The sequence below is a fragment of the Ursus americanus genome, chromosome 32 (assembly GCF_024610735.1).
Source record: "Ursus americanus isolate L20-20 chromosome 32, mUrsAme1.1.p, whole genome shotgun sequence".
NCBI classification, from domain to species: domain Eukaryota; kingdom Metazoa; phylum Chordata; class Mammalia; order Carnivora; family Ursidae; genus Ursus; species Ursus americanus.
The window spans coordinates 1891436-1905561 of NC_142158.1; the positions used below are offsets into that span (position 1 = coordinate 1891436).

General features: G+C 44.9%; 5 protein-coding genes across 5 annotated transcripts; 2 read left to right on the forward strand and 3 right to left on the reverse strand.

Moving 5' to 3' along the window:
• Positions 1-2185: 2185 nt before the first annotated feature.
• Positions 2186-4768, reverse strand: LOC123794187 (histone H2B type 1-C/E/F/G/I). The gene is made up of 2 exons (XM_087858019.1): positions 4356-4768; positions 2186-3516 (listed from the first exon to the last, which is right to left on the reverse strand). Exon 1 carries the CDS (start codon positions 4743-4745, stop codon positions 4365-4367), a length of 381 nt encoding a protein of 126 aa, XP_087714145.1. The 5' UTR covers positions 4746-4768; the 3' UTR covers positions 2186-3516; positions 4356-4364.
• Positions 4769-5013: 245 nt separating this feature from the next.
• Positions 5014-6032, forward strand: LOC123794182 (histone H2A type 1-H). The gene has a single exon (XM_045800407.2). It carries the CDS (start codon positions 5044-5046, stop codon positions 5428-5430), a length of 387 nt encoding a protein of 128 aa, XP_045656363.1. The 5' UTR covers positions 5014-5043; the 3' UTR covers positions 5431-6032.
• Positions 6033-7958: 1926 nt separating this feature from the next.
• On the reverse strand, positions 7959-8863 carry LOC123794199 (histone H3.1). The gene has a single exon (XM_045800429.2). It carries the CDS (start codon positions 8839-8841, stop codon positions 8431-8433), a length of 411 nt encoding a protein of 136 aa, XP_045656385.1. The 5' UTR covers positions 8842-8863; the 3' UTR covers positions 7959-8430.
• Positions 8864-10347: 1484 nt separating this feature from the next.
• On the reverse strand, positions 10348-10891 carry LOC123794180 (histone H2A type 1). Its single transcript, XM_045800405.2, has one exon. The coding sequence runs from the start codon at positions 10878-10880 to the stop codon at positions 10488-10490; it is 393 nt and encodes a 130-aa protein (XP_045656361.1). The 5' UTR covers positions 10881-10891; the 3' UTR covers positions 10348-10487.
• Positions 10892-11176: 285 nt separating this feature from the next.
• Positions 11177-13390, forward strand: LOC123794190 (histone H2B type 1-C/E/F/G/I). Its single transcript, XM_045800414.2, has one exon. The coding sequence runs from the start codon at positions 11209-11211 to the stop codon at positions 11587-11589; it is 381 nt and encodes a 126-aa protein (XP_045656370.1). The 5' UTR covers positions 11177-11208; the 3' UTR covers positions 11590-13390.
• Positions 13391-14126: the final 736 nt, after the last annotated feature.

Consider the following 14126-nt stretch of genomic DNA (forward strand, 5'->3'; position numbering starts at 1 on the left):
GGGGGAGGGAAGTGTAACAAGACAAAAAAAAAAAAAAAAAGTCTTAGGTTTCCTTGTACTGTGTCTTGTTTTGTACCTCGTAACTATTTTGTTACACTGTTTTAAAGCTTTAAAAATTGTTTTCCAGTGCGAACGCCGAACGCGAATGTTGTGAGAAATACAGAAAAGGGCAAGTAGAACCTGAGTACTGCTGGCCAGTCTCTACTTTGGTGAATAGATAAGTGCACCTACTCGTTCAAAGAAAATTCCCACAGCGCCATGGATGGCGTTTTGGAGCTTCTTTACACTGATTCCATTCTAATCAGTTTCCCTCCTCCAAAGACTAAAAAAGTTGTTTTTAATATCCACTTGTTATTCCTTCTTAAGAATTCTCTATAATACGCTTTAACCAATTCCCTAGCAATTCCTTAATAAGCCACATGTTTAAAATAATTCTTTTGCTGACTGATTGATGTACCACTTGTGACACTATACTTGGAACTGTAGGGGTCAAGGGCAGGCCACCCTAAGATGGGCCACTTTGACATGGAGGTTATTAAAATCCAGCAAATTTTGGAAAAGCTTGTTACCTCCTCCATGACTGCCTAAAAGGAAATTAGATAGAGGACCTGCTCCAGGAAGAGAGTTATCACAGCAGAGAACTGTATTATATTATGAGCGAGGTATTGATGATGGGAGAAGCAAGGCCAGTTTGATCAAAGCCCTTGACGTCCCATTGTTTCCAAGTGGCATCGCAAACATTTATGTTTGAGGCATTTACTTTTCTGTGAATTACATTCCTTCCCTTTGAAGTCCCAGACCCCTGTCCCCTTCTCTTTAGTTCAGAAAGACCTATATACTTCATTCTGCTTCATTGTCTTTGAAATTTCATGTCTGTGTGGATTCCCTGTGCATATACTATTGTATTTGACTTTCTCCTGTTAATCTGTCTCACGTCAATTTGATTCTTAGCCCAGCTAGAAGGACCTCCAAAAGGACAGGATATTTCTCCTCCCAGACAGAACTATTACTAAAAATTCTATTCTGTTCTATAGTTTAATCAATTTCCTTTGCCAAAGGAAATCTATTTTCAGTTGAATCTTTGGAAAATTTCCATTAGGGAAAGTGAAACAAGTGATTATTTATGTCTGTGTAATATTCTATCATAAGCATTTTCTAGGATACCTTTTAAGCAAAATCTCTAGTATTTAACATAATGTGCTTTGTACTTTTTCTATTTTAAAGGATATCTGTACATAATTTGTTTCTGAGGATAACCTAGAATTGAAGTGCTTTGTCAGAGAGGATGTAGATTTTGTGGTATTTGATTAATATTGCTACATTTTCCACAAAATTCTTATCACATTCACCTGTGTCAGCAATAACTGTTGTGCATATAAGTTTACCATCACTGATACAATACCAAAGAGGCATATTTTGAGATGATCTATTCTGCTCCCCTTCAAAATATTGTAACTTGTTTCAGGTTTAAAGGAAAAAATGAACTCCCTTTGGAATTTTTATCATAATTGCATTACATTGATTAGCTGGGGCAGAAAAATGGGCATCTTTAGAAGAATGAGTTCTTCATCTTTGTATATTGTAGGAGCTGGAAAATTTTACCTTTTTTCCTTCTAGGTTCTTTGGCTAATCTACTAATTAAAATGACATAAAACAGATTAACAGAGAAAAATATTTAGTTTCATAAGCACAGAAACCCTGTAAAAAAAATAAGTCTTAAAGGCAGTCAGGCTATGAAGGCTTACATGCCATCCTCCGCTAAGGAATGGGAGAGGGGCCTGGGGCTAGAGGGGAGGACAATTCACAGCAAGATAAGAGTTTAGTGATCACATGTCTGCCCCACCAAGCTGAGTCCTTCACATGAAAAAGTTCTGTCTGATAATAGCTCTCCCTCTCTGTTATCAAGCCCTTACCTAAATTCTTAAGGCAGTTAGGGGGAGGGCGAAAGTTCCTCTTGACCCGTGGTGCTCTCAGTTGACTTTAGTTCAAGATAGTCCTCGTGTCAGTGTCATTCTGGGGAGACTTGTTCTGAACCCCTTCACTGTCATATCGCTAGGTTGGAGTTGTGCCTGCTCACGGTAGAGGGGCAATGAGTCTCTATTGAATGAAATGTAGGGGAATGAAAAATTCTCTGTCCTCTTTGGATCTCTGCCTAAGAAACTGACATAAGGCAGGTGAACAGGAAAAAGCATACACGTTTTATTGGATTTTTACATGTCACATGGCAGCCTTCACAAGAGAAGGAAGTCCCAAAACAACTAGTCAGAGGAATTTCATATTTTTAGACTAAGATAAATTTGTGAAGAATTGATGAGACAAAGAGGTTTGGGCTTGGGGTAGTAAATCGAAGAAATAACAAGGTTTTTTTCTTGTGGCCTTTCAGCCCTAAATTCCCTCTGGTGATAAGAAGGCCTCCTTTCCTCAGGGCACAGGGCAGGTACCTGGCACAGGGGAGGTTCACCTCCTGCTTTCAGGGAAAGGGGGGGGGGGGAGTCAAACCAAGCGACCTTCCTGCTTCCCCAGTTTTCTCAAACTCTTTTAAGCTGTAGATAGTCAATATATGCCTAGGTGCTTTGTGGCGTTGAGTCCGAATGAACACTGCAAGTCTTTCCTCCCAAGCCCACTTTCTGAAGCCCTTTCTTGAGCAGTGATGTTGCGAGACATTCCAGCCTGTCCTCCTTCACCTTCCCCGTTAAATCACTCTGCAACAAGGCCTAACCTTTCTGCTTCCTTTTCCTCCGCTCTCCACCTTTTTTTCCCTCCTCCTCCTCTTCCCAATTGCTGCTCCTCCTTAGTTCAGACCCTCACCCCTGGCTGGTATTTCCAAACTTTTGACCTGGATCTCACCCCCCTTTCAATCCATTCTCAACTGGGCCACCAGAATAATGATTCTGAATCATACATTTTATAAGATTTTAAAATTCTGCAGTCTGCCCTCCCCTAATAGATAAACTTTATATTTCTTTTCAAGGTGTACAAAGCTCCTGAGTATCGTAAGAGTCTCTGCAGCACCTTCTCCTTACCGTTCCACATTCATCTCCAGCCATTCCAGCCTGCAGGCCTCCCAGAGGCTTTCTAAGTCCAGACCGCTCTGCCTGGAGCGCGCTTCCCCTCCCTGCTACAGGACCTGCCCCACGCAGCAGGCTCCATTTGCCTCCCTTCCCAGTTTCTTTTTAGAGTCCGTATTTTCTTAACTGTTTCTTCTGAAGACGCTGGAACTTTCCCATTGCAGGTACATTTCTTAGCACCTGTGAGACACCCGAGACCAGTTTGCGGGATAAATGTACGAGTGAAGAATGGTGGTTGCTTTGAGAAAGCAAATCTCAAAGTTAGGCTTAAGAAGTAACCTGGCCACACGTGTTTTGTTCTTGCAATCCACCCTGCGAGTCCTTACTCTTGAGCAAAGTTCATGACAGTAGATCTTCCTGGATTTACTAAAGCTGGTAGTCCAAAAACAGCACCCAAACCAGGCATGCCTTTAATATGGCTTCCCATTATCAGAGGCACCAGACTTCCCTGCAACAGAAATGAAGACAGAAAAAAATGTGCTGCATGACTGGGAATATGATTTTACAGAATTGAAGAGGTGGAGAAGAAACATTTCCGGCTCTTCACTCAGCTCCACGAGAAAGAACTCAGGTTTAATTTCAAACCATATTGGTTACACTGCTAATAGGCCTTTAACAATGCTTGGAATTTTAATGGGAGATGGTGGACGGTGGTGAGGGCATCTCCGGGGGTAACCAGCCTGAGTTAACTAGGTGAAAGTAGAAAATGGAACACAGTCTAAATTATACTGCCTGGTGGCCCTGTCCCCATTTTCAGTCAGCACAACTGTCCCAACACACTATCTCCCAAATATAGTTTTAAAAGATGAAGGAGGCTGTGGGCCTACTCCAGCGTGGGGAGGAGAATTAGAGAAAATAGCTGAATAATTCTCCAGTCTTATTAAATGAAACTTACCACTCCAAGATCCTGATTAATCCTTTAACTCTGGAGGCAATTAAGCGAGGCCTAACCAGAGATAAGCTGACGAAGCCAGAACTATTGGGAGATACACAGGACTTCCAAATACTTCTGCAGCCCAACAAAAGACCCGAGGTCTTATTTGCATTGGTGTCTTATTAGACAAAATGTTATTACTAAAAGTCAACTGCAAACTAAAAACACTAAAAATGAACTGCAAATCCCAAAAGCTAGCTAGAAGGTGCAGTTTACCTAAAGCTACTTATGTTAAAAAAAAAAAAAGTGTTTACTTCTACTTTTAACCAAAGGTAAACAGTGCACAAGCTCTTTCTTAGAAAGTGTGGATGGCTCTGAAAAGAGCCGTTGGGGTTGGGTATCAAGACGCTTACTTGGCAAGTTTACTTGGAGCTAGTGTACTTGGTGACGGCCTTGGTGCCCTCGGACACGGCGTGCTTGGCCAGCTCCCCGGGCAGCAGCAGGCGCACGGCCGTCTGGATCTCCCTGGACGTGATGGTCGAGCGCTTGTTGTAATGCGCCAGGCGCGACGCCTCGCCCGCGATGCGCTCGAAGATGTCGTTGACGAACGAGTTCATGATGCCCATGGCCTTGGACGAGATGCCGGTGTCGGGGTGCACCTGCTTCAGCACCTTGTACACGTACACCGAGTAGCTCTCCTTGCGGCTGCGCTTGCGCTTCTTGCCGTCCTTCTTCTGCGCCTTGGTCACCGCCTTCTTGGAGCCCTTCTTCGGGGCGGGCGCGGACTTCGCTGGCTCAGGCATGGTGAACAGTGACAGAGTAAAGCAAGACAGGAACAGTCCCCTCTTTACTTATAATGACTTATGCAAATGAGATGTGGAGGGTCGATGGTGATTGGTGATAAATTTGGGTGACATCGCGTCCCAGTTTGACCCAATCAAGATACTCATTCTACATGGTTGCGTTTTCATTGGTCTAAATTAAAATGAAACATTAACCAATCGTATAGCCTCTTTTTCGCGCCCAGGAGGGGCTATAAAATATGTATTTCTGCATTTAAAAGCTGTAGTCAGTCTTGACAAGCGTCGTTGGCCATAGATCATGTCCGGACGCGGGAAACAGGGCGGCAAGGCTCGCGCCAAGGCCAAGACGCGCTCCTCGCGGGCCGGCCTCCAGTTCCCGGTGGGCCGTGTGCACCGCCTGCTCCGCAAGGGCAACTACGCCGAGCGGGTCGGGGCCGGCGCGCCCGTGTACCTGGCGGCGGTGCTGGAGTACCTGACGGCCGAGATCCTGGAGCTGGCGGGCAACGCGGCCCGCGACAACAAGAAGACGCGCATCATCCCGCGCCACCTGCAGCTGGCCATCCGCAACGACGAGGAGCTCAACAAGCTGCTGGGCAAAGTCACCATCGCGCAGGGCGGCGTCCTGCCCAACATCCAGGCCGTGCTGCTGCCCAAGAAGACTGAGAGCCACCACAAGGCCAAGTGAAGAAGTTTAGAAACAACTAAAGAACAAAAGGCTCTTTTCAGAGCCACTACTACAGTCATAAAAAGGTGACACTCGTTTTATTTTCATTTTATGCTACCAGTAAGGATGATTTGGGACACCATCCCCAGTTATGCTTTAGTCCTGGCTAATCTTCAACCTTTGTCTACACTTCATGAATTGGTGTTTAATGACCAAGGGCAGGCTCCCCCCGCCCCAAAAAGTTAGCACAATAGCATATTGATTATTGTGAATTGAGGCTATTTCAAAAACAGATTAAAGACACTCAGACCTTCCTGTTTCCCCCGAAAGCAGGAATTAAACCTATATGAAAAACGCTCTCTCTATACTAAGATAAAAAGACATCCTTGTCACTAGAGATCACTAGAGATAAATGGACTCTCAAGGCTAGGGAGCGGCAGAAACAAATCTCAACATTTTACTCCTCTACCTGAGCTCAAATTCTGTTTCCTCACTAATTCAGGCTCCCAAACATTGGTTTTCTTTAACCTGTCAAGTCCTCAAACATTTGTCTAAAAAGTATGAAAAGTGCCTCCTTGGTCATTTCTTTGGGGTTGGAGATTTCAGTGGGCCTCTGCATGTAATAAAACATGCTTTTCCTCCTGTTAAATCTGCCCCATGTCAATTTATTTCTTAAACCAAGTAGGGTAGAAGAGTAGAAGGGTAGAAGAAGAAATCGTTTTCCTTCTCTTCAGTATTTAGGATACTTTGCCAACCAGTTGACATTTGTGAACTAAAAAGGCTATTATTTCAAAGTCATTTATATTGAATACACAAGAACAATAAATTGACTCAAGATGATTACGTAAATCCATATCTAGAAATTAGTTCTGGGTGGCTTATGGGTGACAAATTTTACTACCAAAGCAACTTTGGGGAGACGCAGGAGTGGTTTCCATAAATGGTACACAGAAACCCATTGGGGTTGTTAGTAGGAAGTAGTAAATCTTGTATCTTAAAAAATTTGCCTTTAAAGAATAATTTTTAAATGATGCTTACTAAAAGTATTCAAGTATAATTTATTATCCATATTACCACCTGACGGCACATACATGTCCACACTGCCAAATGAGATGTTCAACACAGCAGTGCAGGCTTGGTTGTAACAAGGATGATACTGAATGCTATTAACTTGATTCCAAGTTCTGATGATAGAGACCCATAATTCATAAAAAATAGGAACATGTCTGAAAAGCCAAAGGCTGTTTTGAGAACAGTGAGGTCAACGATCCTGGCATGTTGTCCATGTTTCTGTATGGGCAAAGCAAGACCCTTTTATTCTGGGCCTCCGAAAGGACTGGAATGTTTATTCCACTTCCTAGTTTTGCCATCTCAAGAAATGGAGGCACAAAGACTATTTCTTCTGTTTCCTCTTATTGAATCTTCATGTACTTTTACTTTCTATAAATTTTCATTTCATATTCAGGGACAATGCATTAAGGACACACCAATAAAACACTGCTGGTCCAAAAGAAACTCAATCTAATGGGAAGAATCACACAAAAGCAAATAATTAAAGCACGATATAGCAAGAGATGTAAGGGCAGGATATTAGGAGGGCATAGAGGAGTAAGATCTGCGAGAACGAACTTCTGATCTAAAAGCTAAAGGAAATTGGATAAGCATCATCAGACTCATGGCCTGTGATATGTTCAGGCAGATGACATGAAGTTTGATACCGGCAATAAAGCGGAGATTGCAAGAGACAGGATGGAACCAGGGGGGATCTGTAGGCCACTCCCTTGGCTTAAAATACTGCTTAAATACGAATAACTCCCAAATCTTTCTGTCCATCCCAGACTTATCTCCTGAGTTCAGACGTGCATATTCACTCTTGTAGATTCCAGGAAACTCTGAATTCATATCCCAGACTGATCAACACCATCACTACTCCTCCGGTGAGCCTTATCTTGGTAGCTGGCCCACCGTCTACACATTAGCACGAGCCATGTCTGGGGTCACTGAGTGTTTTTGTGTGCCATTTCTACAGCAAAACTCAAGTCCTGGTATGGGGTGATGAGAGAACCTTGAAAGCCCGGAAAGAGCTTAGGTAGAGGGCCACAAGACAATCAGTTTAGCACATGGCGTATTTTGAAAAGCATGGAGTATTCATGTCCACAGAACTAAAAACGTCCACAAAACTAGAACCACTTGCTGGTCCTGAGTAAATCTTCATATAATCAGAACTGAAAGACCAATTTGGAGAATTATATTTACTGCATATCTCCAGGAGAGGGGGCTCAGCCAGCCAACGAGAGTACTGATCAGTGGGGACAGGGACTTTTTATGTGGGCCCTTCTTAATAGCCTTGTTTCCCAGTACATAGGAAAGGAAGGCACAGCTTACACTCAATACCGGTCTGGTTAGAAGCTGGCCTTAGACTGGATCACCACCGTCTCAAGAGTGCGTGTGGTGGGGAAAGTGAGTTGTGAGGGAGGGTAGAACTTTCCACCAAATATTCTACTTTTCCTTCCACAGGAAGGCAGATCACTGACAGGACACAATACTTTTGCTGAAAGGTATTAGAACATTTTTAATTGGTAAAATATTGACATCCTAAACTCCGGCTGTGGAAATCGCATGTTCTACTTACCATGAAATCACCTACAAGAAGGCAATAAGATGATCACGGTCGATGGTTTAACAGCGGTTGTGTATCCTCCTGTGCAACTTCTAATTTCTTTCTACCCGCTTCACAAAGTCTAGAGAGAAGGATACAATCTGCTGGTAGTTCTCCTGTACACTTAAGCGAAGCTATTGTTTACCGCCCTCTGCGTGAGATGAAGGGTAAAGTACACCAGACCGGAACAGGTGAAGCAGAAAAAGCGCAAAGTGGAGCACAAGCCTGTCAAGACAGCGGGGGAAACGCACTTATAAGGAATCTTAGTAGATACTTATAAATTACAAGGAAACAGGTCTTTTCAGAGAGCGTGTGGTGGCTCTGAAAAGAGCCTTTGGGAAAGAGTGGGCAGACCTTGTGGTTCAGGCCCTCTCCCCGCGGATGCGGCGCGCCAGCTGGATGTCCTTGGGCATGATGGTGACGCGCTTGGCGTGGATGGCGCACAGGTTGGTGTCCTCGAAGAGCCCCACCAGGTAGGCCTCGCACGCCTCCTGCAGCGCCATGACGGCCGAGCTCTGGAAGCGCAGGTCGGTCTTGAAGTCCTGCGCGATCTCGCGCACCAGCCGCTGGAACGGTAGCTTGCGGATCAGCAGCTCGGTGGACTTCTGGTAGCGCCGGATCTCGCGCAGGGCCACCGTGCCGGGCCGGTAGCGGTGCGGCTTCTTGACGCCGCCGGTGGCCGGCGCGCTCTTGCGGGCCGCCTTGGTGGCCAGCTGCTTGCGCGGGGCCTTGCCGCCCGTCGACTTGCGCGCCGTCTGCTTCGTGCGAGCCATGGCGGGAACGCTCAATGCCAGTGAGAAGCGAAAGCTGGTCAGAGTATTTATAGTGAGAGTCAGAAGCTGATTGGACAAAAGGGGACCAGACTACACAACCCGGAACCGGATTGGTTAAGGACTCGAATTTTTCATTGTGCCCCAAATGCCCTGATATGACTTGCCCATGACCTCAATATATGTTTTCCAGTAGAAACAATTACAAGCTATAAAAGAAATAGTATTTTTCTAGGATCCACATTAGAACGAAGTAAAACCAGGAAAAATTATTTTAAATAATATTTTGCTTAACCCAATATATCCAAAACATTCATTTCGACATGTAGTCAGCAATTGTTAGCGTACATTCCTTTTTATTTTGTGCGAACCCTGAGGAATACAGTGTATTTTATAGGTTCTGCACTTACTAGGGTCAGACCATCCCCTTGCCTAGTGATTACCAGCCACAATTAGCTAGATGTTACCACATGGGACAGCTCAATTCTATACCCTCTCCTCTCAATTTCTTATTCTTTGAATACTTACATTTAAGATTTGTTTTTATTTTTCAGCTAGAAAAATTTAATTTGCATGTGAGCAATCCAAGGCAAGTAACTTCACAGAGAAATACATCCTTACATGGACTTCTTCTCATTTTCAGGTAATATAAGACAATCCCATTGTAGCATGCTTTATTTTTCTGCTATACTGGAAATTCAAAATTATAAAAGAAACCTACTGTCTTCTTTTATTAATTTGGGGGCGGAGGGGCTGGCTCTGCCATGAGCATGAAGCATTGTATGTCTGCAATTTAACAGAATTACTCCTAATTCCTTTGTCTTAAAGAATCTAATTCCCCACCACCAGTAATCTAAGTAGGGATAAATAAGCCTGCCCTTGGCATCTACATCTAATACTTCTCTTTAGCAACTGGCAAAACCATAGGATATGTTCCTCACATAGCATAATGGATCTTGATGCCTCCTGAGCTAGAAGTCACCCAGGCAGGTAATTATAGAATCTAATTCTATTCGTGCATCAAGACCTCTAAGTCACAAAGACCAAGATAAATGCATTTTAAAAACAGAGGAATGAGCATCAGTTAATCAGCTACCTTAACTTTTCAAGAGGCTGATTAAAATTATTTCCTCAACTTAGCAATGTGAAAACAGGTCTGTCTCAGAATTCTAAAGGGTCAATCCCTGCACGTAAGGATGTCTTTAATTACCAAGAGCCAAGAAACAAGGTTTTGAAACTGCTGTTTGCCTCCAAGAAATCCACTGCCAGACCAGAATTCACCCCTTTAAGAGGCTTAAAACAGGAGAGGTGAAGAAAGCCAGTATTGAAAAGTTAAGGAGCCACTGCATAATCCTCCATTACCAAATGCAGCTGAACCCAAATCCCTCGTTTAGAATATTCTATGCACCAACTCTTAAGATGGCATGAAGGCACAGGATTTTCAAAATTTCAGGCTTCACAAAAGGGGAACCTTGATCAAATTGCCATCCCTTAACCCAAGCTGTGAAGATAACGTAAACTGCTGTCCTTAGAAATTCAAAAGGTGAAAGGTTTTCAAAGTGTTCAGTTCTTCATAGAAATTTGTAGGTGGCTCTTAAAAGAGCCTTTGGTTTGACTAGGAGTTGTGTGTGGCAAGTTAAACCACGATTCTATTTGCCCTTGGCCTTGTGGTGGCTCTCGGTCTTCTTGGGCAGCAGCACGGCCTGGATGTTGGGCAGGACGCCGCCCTGCGCGATGGTGACTTTGCCCAGCAGCTTGTTGAGCTCCTCGTCGTTGCGGATGGCCAGCTGCAGGTGGCGCGGGATGATGCGCGTCTTCTTGTTGTCGCGGGCCGCGTTGCCCGCCAGCTCCAGGATCTCGGCCGTCAGGTACTCCAGCACCGCCGCCAGGTACACGGGCGCGCCGGCCCCGACCCGCTCGGCGTAGTTGCCCTTGCGGAGCAAGCGGTGCACACGGCCCACCGGGAACTGGAGGCCGGCCCGCGAGGAGCGCGTCTTGGCCTTGGCGCGAGCCTTGCCGCCCTGTTTCCCGCGTCCGGACATCACGACCTTGACTGCACCGAAAACAGGTATCGAAGCCAAAGGCCAAGCCGGGCACTTTTTATAACCCCCGAGCGCGCGAAAAAGAGGGTTTTGCATTGGTTACGTTTGGGGCTTTATATTAACCAATGAAAGTGCAACTTTGGGACCCTTGCGTTCTGATTGGGCAGAACTAACGTCTGACGTTGCCCTTAGTAGTCACCAATCAGATACAGGACTGTAACTTACACCTTATTTGCATAAGGGCTTCTATATAAAAGGGACAAGTTGCTTTTTTTCTTCACGCTATTACCCTTTTTTTTTCCAGAGCGCTCTCGGTGTTGTGTCCACCATGCCTGAGCCAGCGAAGTCCGCGCCCGCCCCGAAGAAGGGCTCCAAGAAGGCGGTGACCAAGGCGCAGAAGAAGGACGGCAAGAAGCGCAAGCGCAGCCGCAAGGAGAGCTACTCGGTGTACGTGTACAAGGTGCTGAAGCAGGTGCACCCCGACACCGGCATCTCGTCCAAGGCCATGGGCATCATGAACTCGTTCGTCAACGACATCTTCGAGCGCATCGCGGGCGAGGCGTCGCGCCTGGCGCATTACAACAAGCGCTCGACCATCACGTCCAGGGAGATCCAGACGGCCGTGCGCCTGCTGCTGCCCGGGGAGCTGGCCAAGCACGCCGTGTCCGAGGGTACCAAGGCCGTCACCAAGTACACCAGCTCCAAGTGAGTGCGCTCCGAGGCACAATCAACCCCAAGGGCTCTTTTCAGAGCCACTTAAGTTTTACCAAGAAAAAGCTGTTGCACTTTGCCTATTGAAAAGCGCATATTACTCCGTGTAGGTGACAGCGACCCGGATGACCTTCCCCAGGAACACCTTGAGCAGCCCGCGGGTCTCCTATAGTTGAAGCCGGATGGCGGGTTTCGAGGTGCCTGCGTGTTGTCGTGCAGCACCTTATGGTAGCTCTTGGCACCCCCCCCCCTTACTCAGTCCCAGTTCCTCGTTCCTTTGCCGCAGCTAGACCTGATTTTGACGGTATAGACGGAAACCCCAAGGACAAAAGTCAAAAATAGGGGCACTAAAGAGGGAAGGGGCGGGGTCACAGGCTTGCTTGAACCCTTCCGACCAAATTGAAAACTAGAGCAGCGCGGGCGGGAAAGCCTCACCGTTCGGTTCTGCCCCTTCCTCCTTCCAAAAGTGGAGGCAGGGAGGTGCGTGCCGAAGCTTCTCGTGAGTCCCTGAGGCCGTCTTTGCGGTGCCCTCGCGGGGGATAAAGGGTGCTGTGGACTCTGGTATGAATATTTGAGGCAAGAAAAAGACGTTAGTGAATGTGGGTCTCCGCTTGCTACTTGCCAAACTGCAAATGAGGTCACAAGGTACGATGAAGTTCTTCAACTCCTTGGAATAGGGATGAAAAGATCGGCTTCTGGCTTCAGCCCCACCCCTTGCCTGTGAGCATGGGTCTGTTTAACCGCTGAGTCCTGGTCTGTACTTACTGTTAGCAAACGCTCGCAGTACAATACGGCTTGTCACAGGGCTCGGGGTGTGCTAACTTCTTAGAACACCTCTGTGAAGTAGGGACAGTCATCTCCGTCTCTCAAATAAGGTAAAACAGAAGTAACTTATGCAAGGTCACACAGCGAAAAATGGGGTGGATGGAACTTAAGCTGCCAAAGTTTGAGTCCCTGCTTGTACTACGATCTACTGCCTGTTTCAGGTCATAATCCCCACCTATGTGAGAATGGAAAGTGCAAATGAAGACTGAAAACAGGCCTTTGTTTTTATCAGTCGTTCTTTCATGATAACTACTCATTTATTCAAATTTATTGGGCATTAACTGTGTTCCCAGAGCCGGGCTAGGTTCTTAGCCCAACTAGGCCACTTCTTGGCTCTGTGTCTTGCACCAAATTACGTAAGACAGGGCTCTCCATATCTTTCTTCCATAAAATGGGAATAACTTGAAGATTGTAATGGTAAATTTAAATGGGGCTTCCAGCTCTTAGTCTCTCAATGTTCATTTGTCTTTTTGCCCTTGTATCTTTTCATATGTATTAGAATCACATGAAATAATAAATGTGAAGACTCATTATTACAATAGGGAAGCATTTTGCTACAGGAAAGCCAATAAATCAATTGTAGTCTGGCCAAAATTCTACTTATGATCTGCCACTCTGTTGCATTAAGGTATTAATAAAACTGCAGTAATGTTCGTTTACTACTCTTTCCAGGTTCTAAAATACATCTCTGTAATAGTAGCCCAACTCAGAGTGATCAATAAAAGTGATCAATTTCTACCCTGTCTTCCAATAATCTTCGGTGACTTTATTAGCAAAAAAGATGCCAAAATGGATTTTAAAATGCTTTCCTTGGGGCGCCTGGGTGGCACAGCGGTTGGGCGTCTGCCTTTGGCTCCGGGCGTGATCCCGGTGCTGTGGGATCGAGCCCCACATCAGGCTCCTCCCCTATGGGCCTGCTTCTTCCTCTCCCACTCCCCCTGCTTGTGTTCCCTCTCTCGCTGGCTGTCTCTATCCTGTCGAATAAATAAATAAAATCTTTAAGAAATAAATAAATAAATAAATAAATAAATAAATAAATAAATAAATAAAATAAATAAATAAAATGCTTTCCTTGCTGTCCCCCAAAAGCCAACTGTATTTCCTAAACCATTCTTCCACCCAATTAACTAACATTTTATTTAGCATTTACTATTCACTATAGGCTGGTCATTGTGTGTTGGGTTAGGAATGGCAATTCCTGAATAAGACTCTGTGATCTTAATTCTCAGTCACCACTGGTGGCCCTGAAAATAGGTAAAACTTTCATGGAGGAAAATTTGGCAATATCTCTCAAAACAGTGCACATAGTTTTACACCCAGAAACCCCACCTCTGGGATTGCACCATCCTTGAAAATGTGCAAAATGGCATAGGAGCAATCTGACTGATCAAAAACAAAGGAATGAATTACAGTGCATTATTCTATCTGATGGTAAAAACAAATGAGAATGCTCTTTTTCATAATAACAGTAGCTAGTATTTACTGCTTGCCAGATAATGTCCTAAAAGCTTCCTTACATACATCCAATTGTTTAATTTTTATAACAACCTTACGAGTACTATGCCAGTTTTATAGATTATGAAATGGGGGTTCAGAGAGTTTCAGTAAATTGCCTGAGGTTGCACAGCTAATATGTAGCAAAAACATATTTTTTTTAAAAAACCTAGCTTCAGAAGACCTATTCATAACCACTGTGTATTATCAGGCTTC

Bases quoted from the DNA above. Each gene is read 5' to 3' on its own strand.
- LOC123794187 (XM_087858019.1), bottom strand. From the start codon at position 4,745: ATGCCTGAGCCAGCGAAGTCCGCGCCCGCCCCGAAGAAGGGCTCCAAG.
- LOC123794182 (XM_045800407.2), top strand. From the start codon at position 5,044: ATGTCCGGACGCGGGAAACAGGGCGGCAAGGCTCGCGCCAAGGCCAAG.
- LOC123794199 (XM_045800429.2), bottom strand. From the start codon at position 8,841: ATGGCTCGCACGAAGCAGACGGCGCGCAAGTCGACGGGCGGCAAGGCC.
- LOC123794180 (XM_045800405.2), bottom strand. From the start codon at position 10,880: ATGTCCGGACGCGGGAAACAGGGCGGCAAGGCTCGCGCCAAGGCCAAG.
- LOC123794190 (XM_045800414.2), top strand. From the start codon at position 11,209: ATGCCTGAGCCAGCGAAGTCCGCGCCCGCCCCGAAGAAGGGCTCCAAG.